Genomic DNA, 16,002 nt, shown 5'->3' on the forward strand with positions numbered 1-16,002 from the left:
GGATTTTTTGGGGTATCCCCTCTCATTAGGCAGTAGTGTTTGATCTTCATCAGTAAGTACTTTAGCACCTGGCTTTCAGCAAGCAAGTTTGTGTCTTTTGCATACCATAGGCTGCTAATCAGCCTCTCTCTTATCCTGATGCCACATTCTTTTTCATATAGATAAACTTCTCAGATTATTTGCTCAGCATATATTATGCATAAGTATGGTGAAAGGATACAACCCTGACTCACACCTTACCTGATTTTAAATCATTCAATATTAATCCCTTGTGCTATTCTAGAACGACTACCCCTTGGTTTCCTGAAATTCCAACAGAGAAAGATCTATTTCAATAATATATCATGACTAATGTCTTGGATTGTTGTAGCAGGATGATGCAAATATCTTATGTTACTCTCTGAATGAAAACTCTATGGATCACAAGGACACACATGCAACTGACCATGGATGGAGAAGGGTGCAAGACTAAGCAATTTTAATCCATTGTGCATGATTACCATGATTTGTGGGCCAACTCAACAGCAGCTAATAAAGACAGACTAGTTCAGAGAAAACATCAGAATAAAAGCTGGTCCATGGAAGGCAAGGCACTAAATTTCAAAATCTCCCCAATAATATTCCACCTAAAAGTGAAGGCCCCAAGGTAGTGCATTAAAATTGTTGTATGAACCATCCACCACTTGTCTGTCAGTTTTTCTAACTCTGGTGGCCTGTGTGTTTCTCTGATCCTGGAACCTATATCACTGATGTTTCATATACCAACAGGATCAGCCAAAGTGAACAAGTTTCAGCAGGGTTTCCAGGCTAAGAACAGATTACGAATAGGCTATCCACTTTGGAGAAGTTGCCACTGAAAACCATATGGATAACATCGGAACATTGTTAGTAAATATTTCATGAATAGAAGCAGAACATTGTCAGAGATAGTGCCAGAAGATAAGTTCCAGGTCGGAAGGCACTCAAACTATGACTGACGAAGAGTTCCTTTCTTAGAGTCTACCAAAATGTCGCAGATGGAATAAAGCCTATGGGAGTTGAGCCTTCAGGATGTACATTTGCTTAAAATGACAAGAAACAGCAGCCAACATCAGTTAACAATTAGAGCGTGTAATATACAAAGTATGAAACTTGGAAAATTAGAAGTCATTAAAAGATGAAATGGAATGCATAGAGGTTGGTATTCTGAGTGTTACTGAGCTGACACAGACTGGTATTGGCCATTTTGAACCAGAACAATCATATGACTTACTGTGCTGGGTATGATCCAATCTAGAGGAATGATACTGCATTCATTGTTAAAAGGACATTTCAAGGTTTATCTTGAAGTACAGTGCTGCCTGTGATAGGATCATGTCTAGATGCATGCAAAGAAATTGGACTAATAGGCTATTATTATTCAAATATATGCACCAATCAGTGAAGCTAGTGAAGAACAATTCTAGCAATGCCTTCAATATGAAACGGATCAAGCATGCAATGAAGATGCAATAATAATTATTGGCAATTGCAAAGGCAAAAGTTGAAAGCCAAGAGGAAGGACTTATAGTTGGAAAATAAAGTCTTGATGATAAGCAAAACTGGAGATTGCATGATAGAATTTTGCAAGATGAACTACTTCTTCATTGCAAATACCTTTTCTCAATAACACAATGTGAAAATGCACATGAACTCCAGATGGAATAAACAGAAATCAAATTGACTACATCTATAGGATGAGACAGTGGAACAGCTCAGTATCTGCAGCTAAAACTATGCTAGATCATCAAACTGTGGAAAAGATCATCAATTGCTCATATGTAGGTTCAGGTTGTAGTTGACAACAAATGAAAATAAGGTGAGTAGGACTTGGAGCACTTGAAGGTCAATGAGTGTAACCTGTAGTGTGGATTACAACTCAATGTAAAGAAGATCAAAACCCTCACAACTGGACCAATAGGTACCATCTGATAAATGGAGCAAAGATTGAAGGATTATGTCTTGCTTGGAGCCATAATCAATGCTCATGGAAGCAGTAGTCAGGAGATTAAAAGATGAGTTGCATTAGGTAAATCTGCTGTATAACACCTCTTTAGAATGTTGAAAAGCAAGGATGCTACTTGAGGACTAAGGTGCACCTGATCCAAGCCATGCTATTTTCTTTTTTTTTTTAATTTTAACAATTTATTAGGGGCTCATACAATTCTTATCACAGTTCATACATATACATACATCAGTTGTATAAAGCACATCTGTACAGTCTTTGCCCTAATCATTTTTTTCTCCTCTTTTCTTTTTTTACATTTTATTAGGGACTCATACAACTCTTATCACCATCCATACATATACATACATCAATTGTATAAAGCACATCCATACATTCCCTGCCCCAAGCCATGCTATTTTCAAGGCCTCAGATGCATATGAAAGTTCATCATTGAGTAAGGAAGGCCAAAGAACAATGGAAATGTTTTTTTTTAACATTTTATTGGGGCTCATACAACTCTTATCACAATTCATACATATACATACATCAATTGTATAAAGCACATCTATACATTCTTTGCCCTAATCATTTTTTTTTACATTTTATTAGGGACTCATACAACTCTTATCACCATCCATACATATACATACATCAATTGTATAAAGCACATCCATACATTCCCTGCCCCAAGCCATGCTATTTTCAAGGCCTCAGATGCATATGAAAGTTCATCATTGAGTAAGGAAGGCCAAAGAACAATGGAAATGTTTTTTTTTAACATTTTATTGGGGCTCATACAACTCTTATCACAATTCATACATATACATACATCAATTGTATAAAGCACATCCATACATTCCCTGTACCAATCATTCTCAAAGCATTTGCTCTCCACTTAAGCCCTTTGCATCAGGTCCTCTTTTGGAAATGTTTTAATTTTCGTGCTGGTGAATATTGAAAGTACCATGGACTATCTAGATTAAATAAGTCTGTCTTAGAAAAAGCACAACTAGAATGCTCTTGAGAATCAAGGATGGCGAGACTTTATCTCACATACTTTGGACATGTTGGCAGGAGAAACCATCCCAGGAGAAGGACATCATACTTGGTAAAGTGGAGGGGCAGTGAAAACGAAGGCACTCAACAAGGTGGTTTGATACTGTGGCTGCAACAATGGGCTCAAGCATAGCAGATATTATTAGATTGAACAGTTCATACACATTTTGTTTTGACTCTTCCATTGCAACCTCCTCCAAGTACCTGTAGGGGCAGTGAATTATTCAATAAGATTCTTCTAGCTAAAGTCTCTAACTCCCACGAAATTGCTTAGGTAAGAAGGTGGGGGAAATAAAATGATAGGATTCACCTGTGAGTAATTGCAAACTGGATTCCCTGGAGGAGAATCCTGCTGTGTATAAAATGAGCCCTTGAGAAACAGGAGGAGGGATCTAATTTACCAGCAGTGCCAGGAGTGGAGTGAGTCTTCTGGACCTGAGGTTCCTGCATAGTGAGGCTCCTGGATGCAGAAAACAGCTATACCATCAGAGGAGCAGCAGCAGAACTAGGAGCATGGAACAGTGACCGCTTTCCCAGCCCACGGAGCAAGTAAAGCTAAATGCTTTTGTGCAAGAGACTGGCTTTGAGAGAGAATGTTTCTGGGCACTCAATTTGGGGGAGTTGGACTCGTTAACCCACAGAAATGGAGTTGGGTGCCTTTGGGCTGAGATTAACTGGAGTGAGGTACCTCTGGGCGCTTAATTTAGGGAGCTGTGTTGCTGACCCATGAGCTTTTGTTGAATGCTTTTGGGTTGAGGCTTATAGCAGAGGAGTATGCCTGTTGTTAGCAGACTTGACAGAACTTCGTAAAGTGTCTTGCTAAACAATTCAACCCTGAGCATTTCTCGCTGGCATTACGACTTACTGACTCCCTTAATAAACCCTTTAATCACGAATGTGTGCATTTTGCATAGCCATTACTATAGTTTTTACAACCTAGAGGTAAATTATAGAACATTAAATTAGCATTGTACCATCACTTACCTACTTCCTTCTTTTCTTTTTCAATTCCCCCCTCATTCCTAACCCTCTGTGTGCTATTCTTGGGTAAATGCTGCCATTTGTATCATAAGTGGTTGAGCATTCTAACACAGGAGTGAATTTCAGACTTGAAGGATGACTAAGGCCATGGTTTCAAGGGGCCCACCAGCCTACCTCACAGTACTCCTGGTCTCTCTTTTTTTCGCATGAATTTTAAATTACTTTTAAAATTTTAAAATTAAATTTTACACTCTTTCCTGACCTTAGAAGTTGTTGCTCATATGTATATGTGCAAATGATGTGTTTAAACAGCACTACTTTCTTTGCAGTATCTGGGAAGGTGATATGCTATATGACTCGATATTCTTTGATACCAGTGAGTAAATTCATTAAACACCAAAAAGAGTTAATGTTTTGTTGTTGTGATTTGAACGGAACTTTGCTACAAAATTTTCTAAGCTATATCTTATTTCCCTGCCCTCCTCCAAAAACCATTAATGACAAATAATGGTCTTTTATGATGAAATACAAGTGGAGGTTTTTCTAATAGTGTGAAGTTTTGTGCTAGATTGTCATCCTCCTGGAGACAAAGATTGCTGTCTTATTTTGTCTTTAGTCTTCATTCTCTCTATAAATGTTGCAGTGAATGCTTGCCCAGGTTGTTTGCCTAGCTCCTCAATGACCACAGCCAACCATACTTTTCTCGCTGACATTTCTCTTGTTTTCTTATTTCAATAACCATTGGCTTCTGGTAAACCTTTAACTTAAATGCTCCTAAAACTGTAAGCCTGTTACAGGGAAACAGATGGCCAAACTCATTTGGTTTATAAGCTTAAATTGCAATTGCTAGTAAGTCTCTTTTGTAAAGCATGGCTGTTTTTCTCCATCACATGCTCTGTATTCATAAAGGGCTCAACATATGTCGAAAGTGATAGTGTTGTCTTAGAAAAGAAGACCTGAGAGTGATCTAAAAATGGACTGAGAAGCTATTTTTTTTTAAAGACCAGTAAGCTGTCACTAAGCGTAGGAATAAGAGAAGTACATAGGTAATAGAAAGCATGAAGCAGCAAACCATGACAGGGCATGGCAAGTTTTTAGAGTAGTCCAAATATTTTTAAAGCAAAAGTATTTGGGGAAGAGTGGTAGGGGGTTGTGACTGAAAGGTGGAGATCTTGTGAAGAGCCTCTCGCTTTTGGAGTTTGAATTTGAACTTGTAGGGAATGAAAAACCCTTCACCCTCAAGTCAACTCTGACTTAATAGTGACACTATAGAACAGAGTACAACTGCCCCTATAGCATTTCCAAGATTGTAATTTGTACAGAAGCATATGATATTGTCACATCTTTCGCCAAAGAAACCAGACCGACTGGTGGGTTTGAACCACAGACCTTTCACTTAGCAGCCTGATGCTTAACAACTGCATCTTTAGGGCTCTTTTCTTGTGGGCAATAAAAAGCCTTTGAAGGACTGCAGGCAGAATTATGACTTGATTAATGACAGATTGTAGAGAAGAGAGGAGACGGCAGTGAGACCATAAATGGGAACTGAAAGTAAGGCAGCCCTATGTCCACTGCCTACCCATGTAGCTGGCTTCCTTACTGCCACGAGGTCTCTGTGCACATAGCAGTTCAAATGAAGCTTTTCATGGCCCCTCTACCTCCATTCCTGTGCCCCTGATACCCTTCTCTGCTTAAATTTTCTCTTAGAATCTAGCATTTTATTGCATATTCATTCTTTCTGTTGAGATAGAATTTACATCTTTAACCAGAAGTTTTATCTGAGTTTTTCAATGGAGTAGCCTAGGCTTGTGCATTTGCCTAGTGGATACATCGTAAAGATTTACTGAAAGAATGGATGAATGTGAAAAATAATGAGAGGATCGGTGTGAAGGACATTTCAAAGATGAAAACTGTATTTTAGGAAAGGGATAAACAGGAATCTCAGTTAACCAAGCATTTCATTCACATGTAAACTATGGGAATACTTGGAAATTGAACTTCTGTTCAAGGAAACCAGGTGAGGATTTGTTAAACAATGGGTTTGGGGAGTGTTTTCATACAATTAAAATAATGCACGAAATATTTTCAGTTTTTCTCAACCTGCTAGCTTGGAGTTTACTAAGACAGAAGTGCCTTGTAAAACAAAGTCACAGTAATGATACCTAACATTTATTGAGCATGCATAAACATGCTGTGAGCCTGAAGTGTCCAAACATAAAATAACCTCTATCAAGTTGATTGCAACTTATAGGACCTCATGTGTGTTAAGCAGAACTGTCTCCATAGGGTTTTTGATGACTGATTTTTTAGAAGTAAATTGCCAGGCTTTCCTCCCAAGGTCCCTGAGCTTCCAAACTTTCAGTTAGTAGCTATGCAGGTTAACTGTTTCCACCATCCAGGGGCTCCATAGATAATAAAGACTAAATCGAGACATGCAGATGCTATTGATAAAGAAGAGGGCTGTTACTGATATTTGTACTTCTTACAGAAATTATATAAGAAAACAAAGATTGATAAGCTTCCATTTTAAGTCCAGGTAGTCTAAATATAATTTTTAGTAAGGTCAGCTTTATTTCTTATGTAGAAAGTACATTGGGGAAAGAGTAAAAGAGTAAAACAAAGCTTATTATACGATCATTGTTTGGTTGCTGGTACTGCCGGCTCAGTCAGACAAAGCAGCAATACAATTACTTAGTGTGACTATCAGAATAAGTTCTTTGTGATGCATAGAGCGAATTTTTGTAAGATCTTGTTAAAACAGTCCAAATGATTCCAAAAGAAAATCAAGCAGGAACGTGAAAAAAATCTTTAAAATTAGAAGAGGGAATAGTTAGATTTAGTGTTTGAATTTGGTAGTTGACAGTAGTAATTGATTTATCATTCTGCTTATGTTGGTTTTTCTTCCTACTTACCTGAAGCTGAGTGGCTTACTTTTGCATTCCATATAGATTTCATTTATTTATTTTTGTCATTGTCTGAAGTATTAATAGCATTGCTTAAGATGATCAACTTATATAAAATCATCACTAAGACCACATGGAAGAAGCATGCCAGCCTGTGCGATCACAAGGTGTTGAAGGGATCAGGTATCATCAGAACAAAAAATCTTACCATAGTGAATGAGGGCGGGAGTGCGGAGTGGAGACCCAAAGCCCATGTGTAGGCCACTGGACATCCTCTTACAGAAGGGTGTTGGGAGGAGAGGAGCCAGTCAGGGTCTGCTGTAGCAACAATGAAAAATACAACTTTCCCCTAGTTCCTAAATGCTTCCTCCGCTCCCCCTCCCCCCCTTCACTGTCATGATCCGAATCCTACCTTGCAAGTCAGGTTAGACCAGAGGATGTACACTGGTACAGATAGGACCTGGAAACACAGGGAATCCAGGGCAGATGATCCCTTCAGGACCAGTGCTGACTGGTGATACTGGAAGGGTGGAAGGAGGGGGTAGTGAGGGGGAACCAATTACGATGATAAGGATCTACATATAACCTCCTCCCTGCGGGATGGACAGTAGAAAAGTGGGTAAAGGGAGACATTGGACAGTGTAAGATCTGACAAAATAATAATTTATAAATTATCAAGGGTTCATGAGGAAGGGGGGAACGGGGAGGGAAAGGGAAAAATGAGCTAATGCCATGGGCTTACATGAAGAGCAAATATTTTGAGAATGATGAGGGCATAGAATGTACAAATGTGCTTTACACAATTGATGTATGTATGAATTATGATAAGAGTTGTATGTGCCCCTAATAAAATGATTTTAAAAACACCAACAACTGTGAGTGTTTGTTAATAGGATATTTTGAGAGTGCTATTTTGCTGCAAATAAAATGGACCATGTTAGGAGCAGGAGAGAAAACCAGCAAAAACCAGAAGTGGAACGTATCCTTTGGACTCCTAGAACCCTGGACAGTGATTCTCCATAGTCTTGAAGACAGCTTGGACATTTGAAGAGGGGCAGAGCAGCAGCAGAACCAGAAGCCAGAACAGTGGATTTCTCAGCCTGCAGAGCACATAAAGCTGAGTGCTTTTTTGCAAGAGGCTGGCGTGTGGGGTGGGGTGCCTTTGTGAATTTACCAGTAATTCAGGAAGTGGGGCTTACTGACCCAGGGAGCTGGAGCTGAGGTTTACTGGACACGGTGCACCTGGACACTTAATTTAGGAAGCTGGCTTCGTGGAATTAAGAAACTTGAACTGAATGGTTTGGGATTGAGACTTACAGCAGAGTGACATGCCCTTTGGACCTTTATTAGTAAAGGAAGTTTATAACATGGTTTGACTGAACAATCTATCTTGAGCCTTTGTACCTAACTTGTAACCTTAACACCCACACTAAACCTTATGATAATGAGCACTGTCTGAGTTCTGTGTAGCCATTGCAATGAATTATGGAACCTAGATGAAGAGTAGTAAAAACATGATTGAAAATTCGGTGGGTCACCTTTCTAATCTGACAAACATGGAGTCAACATGAATTAGGATCTACTTGACCGCAAGTATCAGTAAAAGGTCATGAGAGACTAAAGAAAGACTGAGGCTTCCCCTCATGGAAGGAACCATGACAACTCCATGCATCCTGTGATCTTTCATCGAATCCTCAGACATAGAAAGACAGTGAGAAAATGGTGAAATTTCAATGAGCTCTTCTGTAGATTAACATATTTGTGTTGGTGTTAGTTTTCTGGTTTTGATCCTTGTCATTGTAGTTATAGAAGATGTTAACATTTGAGAAAAATGAGTGAAGGATATACAAGAGTTCTTTGTGCTATCTTTAGAACATTTTTAAAATCTGAAATATTTTTAGAATGCAAAGTTAAATACAACAAAATAGTGGTTCAGCTCATCTGAGAAAGGAAGGCTTCTGTGCTTGTGGCTTCTCTCTTGAATCTTCCTGAATCTGCTGAGATCTGGATAGCTGAAATTTCTAAGTAAGGGATCTTGGGATAAGTGAGACATTTCCATATTGAATTGCAACTACATTTTGAAAAAGTTTTATTTAATTAATTAATTAACTTTTGTACAGAGCTGTAATTACATCTTTGGGTTTCTCATGACTGTGCTGGTTATTCGAGCTTTACTTTTGTAGCCACTGACATCCCTACCTGGAAACTTAACCCTGTAATTAATTTACTGGTTTGTCTCTATTTTTATTATTAGGTTCTGAATTTGTTAGTCCCTAGAGTCTTCTGCTATGTGTCATATATTATGGAATTTCATATTTGTTGCTTTTTTTCTTAGGAAGAGTCGATTTTTACTTTGTGTAAAGATCTTTTATTTAAACTTGAAATATCATACTAGGTATCTTAGTTTTCCTCTCATAAAAGGTAATCTGCATTTTGATAAATATAGCAAATAGTAAGCTTACCAATAGCAAATAGAAGCACCAAACATTACCTTTTTATTGAAGAAACTATTACTTTTGGAAGTGATTCTGTTAGCAAGAGTTATTAATATATTAGTCATAGATTCTGAAGTGTAGAGGAAACTTGAAGAGGTTGTTTTGGCTCATGTAGAACAAGAACACAACATGAACTTCGGAGTCAGAGACCTGGCTTTGAGTTCCAGATACATCATTGCCTGATGTTGTTTCTTGGACAGGTCATGTAATTTTCATGAATTGTGAGTTTTTAATTTGTAAAATTGGCATCAGAGCATGCAATTCACCTAGCCTCTTGTGGGTGTTTTATACATGCTAGTTCTTTTCTTAACTCCAGCTTGGTTTATAATTAAGCTATCTATAATTGCCCAGAATCTGTTTTGCTTATAAAGGCCTATAAAAAGATGATAGTTTATGTCAGTAACCTCAACCTATATGACACAACTCCTTTGGTCAGGAAGTTTTCCCATATGTCTTGTTCCAAAGAAATTATTTTCTTTAGTAGGTTAGCTATTTTAGATATTGCTCTAAAATCTATTAGACAAGCGTATCTCATTTGGAAGACTTTCCTTGAAGTTTTAGAGTTCTAACCTGAAATACTTTGTTAAATTAACTTTAGTGGAAAATCTTATGTCACAAGGCAGATGTACAGATGATTGATGGTGTTAGGTGCCATTGTATCAGTTCCGACCCATGGATGATTAGATGGAAGCAATTCTATGTGTAGTTTCAAGTGCAGACTTGGCATAGGATTTTGACTTAATCCTCTGAAAAAGACCATTTATTCCTACAGCTGCAGTTATTGTTTCCATTTTATTCCAATTTTAGAAGTACTTTCCTTGTTTTCTTTTTTTTAAATGTAAGAATATAAAATACTAACTTTATTAATCAATATAAGCTCCATCAAGATTAAGACACATTTGTAAGCAATGATACCAGCCATTTAGTCTATCCCTAAAGAACCGAGAATCCTGTGCTTTAACCATGTCCAGGCTTCATCACATTCATAGATATATTCACAGAAAAGATAATCACCTGTGTACAGATATTCTCTTTCAGGCTTATAAAGATTTTTGATAATATGTGTTTTCTCTTCCCATACCTATTTAGCCCACCTATCTGCTCACATAGCTACTCGTAGATCTCTGTTATAGCAGGATAGTATATATTACAAAAGTTAACTCTGTGGCTTTTAACGCTTGCTCTCTCTCCATCCAGTGTCTTCCCCTACTTCCATCATGTCTTGCAAATCTTCCTTTTATTGTCTGTTACCTTCTTTTTCTATCCAAGTTAAACATGTCTACCTGCTAGCGATTTCTCTCAACCTTTTGAAGCTCATGTGTGTGTGTGTGTCTAGGGAGAGAGAGGGGGACAGAAAAGGTAAGGGGAGGGAAGTGTGGAGCGAGAAGAGAGAAAAGAGAGAGGGAAGGGGATGAGGTTGATAGAGCATCTGTGGCCTTTTAACAGTTGTTGGATTAGCAGGAAGGGTCTATGGGAGTTCTTGGTACTTTCCCTAAAATTTGAAACCACATGTAATTGTGACAGTTCAGAGAGAAGAAGGGACATGAGCAGCAAGCTTAACAAATGAAATGGAATATGTTGTAATTCACTGGCAAGAAATTAGTTGTTCCTATCAGTTGGTCCGTTTTTGTTTTTTAAACCCTAATAGAATTTAATTTTTATAGTAGGGTGTAGAAGAGGCAGAGTAAGCTGCTGATTTATCAAAGCAGAGAAAACTACTTGGAAATAAAATCAGTTTTTTTTATGTTTTCAAAATGTTTGCTTATTTCAAAGAATAAGCAAAATGTGTGAGGGAGAAATATCAGGACTTAGCATTATTCAGTGTTCGGATAGTCTCTCCTCTGTCTGAGTCACATCAGTCAGATTTCCGTAATTACTAGGTAAAAAAATATATTCTTTATTTTAATAGCCACTTAGTTTTACAGGTAATATTTTGTATTCTTAATGTGAATATACATAATATTATCATTTTAGCCTTTTAAATGAATTGTCTAAATATTTCTCTCCCCACCTCTTTTATTTTTCATGTGAATGATGACACTTGGGAATTCAGGAGCCAGCCAAAGGTAAGAGATTTGGATTATTGTGTGATGCTTTTAATATTTTTGAAGTACTGGTGTTTTTCTTCTCCAAAATGAAGACATTTTCTCTTTGTTAGTTTCTAAAAGAAATCTGGAAGCTGTCTGGTTATTCATAAGCCCAGGACCTTTTATTGGCATATGAGGAACTGGCGGTTTTTGGAAAAGCTGTATTTGTACTTGACGAGTACTGACTAGTCTCTTAGCAACAGCGACACAGATTCCTCTTGTGCTCTGCTGTCCTCCATGGATTGGCTCCAAACTGGCAGTTCCAAAACAGTGGTCACAATGGTGCTGGCAGATTCATCCACATGGCTCCAGAGACAGCTGGGAATGCATTCCTCGGCCAACAGAAACCTGCTCTGGTCCACAGCTTCCTCCTGGGAATGTACTTTGATCTTAAATTTGAGCCTTGATTTTAGAGAAACTAATGTGAGTGGGTCAGTTTCTGTGTCTCTTTGGAATTTATAGGTGTGCTGAAATGAGCACAGTTTTTAGATTGAGTATTTTTTGAAGTTACTTGGAACTTTGCAGGAAACTCATTATTTTTATCTACATTCTTGTTTGTTTTTAAGTCTGTGGTTGAATTATTTGTTCATTATTGTTATTGCTGAAATAGGTATAAGTATAGCTGGTTGAGATTTTTGAAATGTTTTAAAACAGTTGAATTAGCACTGCTTTCTTTATATATGTGTATATTAAAGTTTTATTTTTGTTTGTGGTATATATATATATATATATATATATATATATATACAGTTGCCGTTTCAGCATTCTTTACTTGCTCTGTTTGGTGGCAGCAAGTTTTGTCCATCATGTTGTTCAGCTATTGCTTACTCATTCCCAGACTTTTCCATCACCTGAAATAGGACCTTAGGATGTCTTAAGTGCTGAGTCTTCCTTTTACATCCCCATCCGGCCTGCCTTGACAACCACTAATGTACATGTTCTTGTTCCTTTTTCATATTTTTGGTAGAACAAATTCTAGATTATATAAGTCTAGATAGAAAGCTATCATATGACTATTTTAAAGTTATCCATGTTTTATTTAATTAAACTGTGTCTTAATATGTATAGAAAATGTGTTGACATAAATATGAAGACTAAATACCACATTGTTAACACACTGGTTATGGCAGGGGAGTGGTATGCTTGGTGAAAGGAGAGACTGTCATTTTTAACTTTATGATTCTTTTTTTTTTAAATTAATCTTATGATTCTATGTTTGGATTTTTTACATAAAATATGTACTTTCTGATAATTGAAAACAGTTTTAAAAATTTTAAAGGGCAAATGCATATTTTGAAAGAAAAGGACATGTTTTTTATACTTTTAATAACATGTATAGCTTGGATGAGTACTCTAATAATTTATAAAATTCTAGAACTTGAAGTGGATCATTCAGTAGTGTTGACATATTTAGAGAATAGAGATATTATAGCACAGTGATGAGAAGCATGAACTTTTGAGCCTGAGTCCCTGAGTCCCCATCCCAGCTGTATCTCAGTTTCCTCCCAACAGTACTTAGCATATAGCTCTTGCTATGGTTATTTTAGTGATAGCTTGTCTACTGAAATTAGGAATGTGAAATGTTGTTAAAGAAATCCTTAAATTGTGAAAAGAATGTGGAGAAGAATACAATTTCGAGCAAATTAAGTGTACACATATGGTTATTGGTCCTTTGAGGGGACAGTTGCAATTGTATATTCGGAAAGAATTACCGTATATACTTGTGTATAAACCGAGTTTTTCAGCACAAAAAATGTGCTGAAAAACTGGGGTTCGGCTTATACATGGGTCAGTGGTACCCCAGCGAGGTGTAACATCTTGCTCCCCCCGCCCCTCCCCCCCAGGTAACGGGATGAGCGCCCGTTATCTCGCGGGTGATTGCCGTTTTTCCTCTGTTCATTCAAAGCCCCGCCGACACTGCAGGGATTTGAATGTTTGTTTACTTGCATCTAACCAATCAGAGCCGTCCTATGACATGGATGGCTCCAATTCACAGAAGCATCCATAGTAATTCACTTACGCTGGCAGCTGAACTGGTAAGATGTGTCTGTAGCTGTGTTCCCTCTCTCCCCTCTGGTCTCTGTGTTAATTCACATCCTGCATCCCCCACCCACACGGACTCCCCCCCACCCTCCTCCCGGCTAACACGTCGCGGGGTGGGGTGTTCTTTTTCAAAGTCTTGTTTTTTTATCCTATTAGAAATGGATACTCTTGAACCAAAGCAAAAATGCTGGTCATATGAGGCTGGTTTCAAAATGAAGGTTGTGTCAAGAGCAGAAGAGAGCAATAACAGTATTGCAAGTAGGGAATTCTGTGTTTACGAAAAGCAAGTGAGGGGGTGGCGGAAAATGAAGACTGACTTGGACCAGATACCAAAAGCCAGGAAAGCTCAGTCGTGGCTTAACGTCTTTTTATGGGGCTCTAGAGAGTGAATTGCATAAATGGGTTATGGAGTGTCGTCAAAATGGTTACTGCGTAACACGCATGGGGATCCACATACGTGTTCTACAAATGGCTAAGGATGACAAATATAAAGCACCAGGCATTGAAAAATTTGCTGTGTCAGCAGGATGGTGTTCCCGCTTCATGAATAGGTTTAGCCTACTATGTTTGAAACAAAGAACAAAGATTTCCCAGAAATTGCCACAAGACCTTGAAGAAAAAATTACTGTATGCCACGCCAGTCATTTATTATAAAACAAAGAAGGATTTATAATTATGACCTGGCAGATATTTGGAATATGGATGAAACTGCCATGACTTTTGATCTTCCAAGCAACAGAACTGTGGCAAGTTTAGGAGAAAAAAAACATTTTTCTCAAAACCACAGGAAATGAAAACCCCCCCCCCCACCACTTTACACTTGTTCTATCATGTTTTGCTAATGAAACTAAGCTGCGTCCTGTCATTATTTTTAAAAGAAAGACCTTGCCTAAAAATATCAATTTCCCACCAAGAATTACTGTGCGTGCACATGTTAAAGGCTGGATGGATGAGGACGGAACCAAAAAATGGCTGGAAGAAATTTGGAACAGACGATCAGGAGCAGCCTTAAAGAAAAAGCCATCGTTACTTGTTTGGGATATGTTCAGAGCCCACCTATCGGATGACATAAAAAAATTGGCAAAATCTAGTAAAGTTACTTTAGCCGTTATTCCAGGTGGGCTTTCATCTGTACTTCAGCCTCTGGATGTATCTTTGAATAAGCCTTTTAAAGACTGTGTGCGAAGGATGTGGCATGAATGGATGTCATATGGGCAAGCCCGAGTAACCAAAGGAGGAAATCTTATGAAACATGACATAGAGTTAACAGCAAAGTGCATTCGAGATGCATGGGAAGACATTCCAGAAGACATGGTGCGACGTGCCTTCCAGAAATGTAGTATTAGTAATGCTGTGGATGGCAGTGAAGACTGCGCTTTGTATGAAAATGACAGCAGTGATGGTGATCTCAGTGAGGACAGCGTCTATGATGACCTCACACCAGCTGAAGCTCTGCGTTGGGATACGGATGATGATGAGGAAACCAGTTTTGAAGGATTTTAACTGTTTACATTTTAGCTTGGTTGCTGATTGAGCTCAGGGAATAGTAGTACTCTTAAGGTATCATTGTTGATACCTTATAGTTTTTGTTGAACCTATTTTCCACTTATACTGTGCTGGTTTACTAATGTTAAATGACTTGTCCTTTTATTTATGTTTTTTATTTAAAATAAATATTTAAATACATTGCCCCACTGATGTCTCAATTTTTAGTAATTTTATTTTCATTTGTTTTGATTATAGAAACTCACCAATAGCTTCTGCATTTTCCACCCTAGGCTTATACTTGAGTCAATCAGTTTTTCTGGTTTCCCATGTAATAATTAGGCACCTCGGCTTATACTCGGGTCAGCTTATACTCGAGTATATATGGTAGGATGATTTCTACTGAGCCACGTTTGGAACAGAATGAAATATAACTATGAGATGAGAGTTCAAAGCTCTCAGGAGAAATGTAATCTGAACTTCATTTTATTTAATCTTACCCTGCTTTATTGATTCTCACTCTGGTGACAACAAATGTGGTTTGAAGTATAGCTCCTCATAAATTTTGATATTAGGTTCTTTGGGGAGATCTAGTTTCTTTTGCTCATCTACATGTTTGAGAATTGCTAGCACCCACTTTGTAAGCCACCACTTCGAAGTTTTATGCATTGTTATTGAGAAGTAGACACAGTAAAATATACACGAGCTCAGCAGTAGATGTTCCAGTTAGTGACACTGATCACATTTTTCAGGTGGTGCAACCATTCTGACCCTGTTTTTCTGAATTGTTCTTTCCTCGTTAACATACACTCACAGCACATTAAACTTGCTAGCCAATCTTTCAGATTGTTGTCAGATTGGTCTCCTATACTTAGTTCTTAAAGAGCGCAATGCTTAAGGCAGATCTTTTTACTAGTTAAGCCAAACTATTATTCTGACATACTTCAGTGGATACTTTTGGTTTAAGTTTTAAAGATTACCTCTGG

At 37.9% G+C, this 16,002-nt stretch overlaps 1 protein-coding gene across 1 annotated transcript in view; it reads left to right on the forward strand.

The window, feature by feature from the left end:
- Positions 1-16,002, forward strand: part of KIF13B (kinesin family member 13B) — a 267,948-nt gene that overhangs the window by 60,261 nt on the left and 191,685 nt on the right. Inside the window, exon 3 of the mRNA XM_075556442.1 lies at positions 11,455-11,467. Within this exon, the coding sequence (XP_075412557.1) occupies positions 11,455-11,467 (13 nt within the window). The remainder of the gene's footprint in view (positions 1-11,454; positions 11,468-16,002) is intronic.

Source organism: Tenrec ecaudatus, chromosome 8 (assembly GCF_050624435.1).
Source record: "Tenrec ecaudatus isolate mTenEca1 chromosome 8, mTenEca1.hap1, whole genome shotgun sequence".
Taxonomy (NCBI): Eukaryota; Metazoa; Chordata; class Mammalia; order Afrosoricida; family Tenrecidae; genus Tenrec; species Tenrec ecaudatus.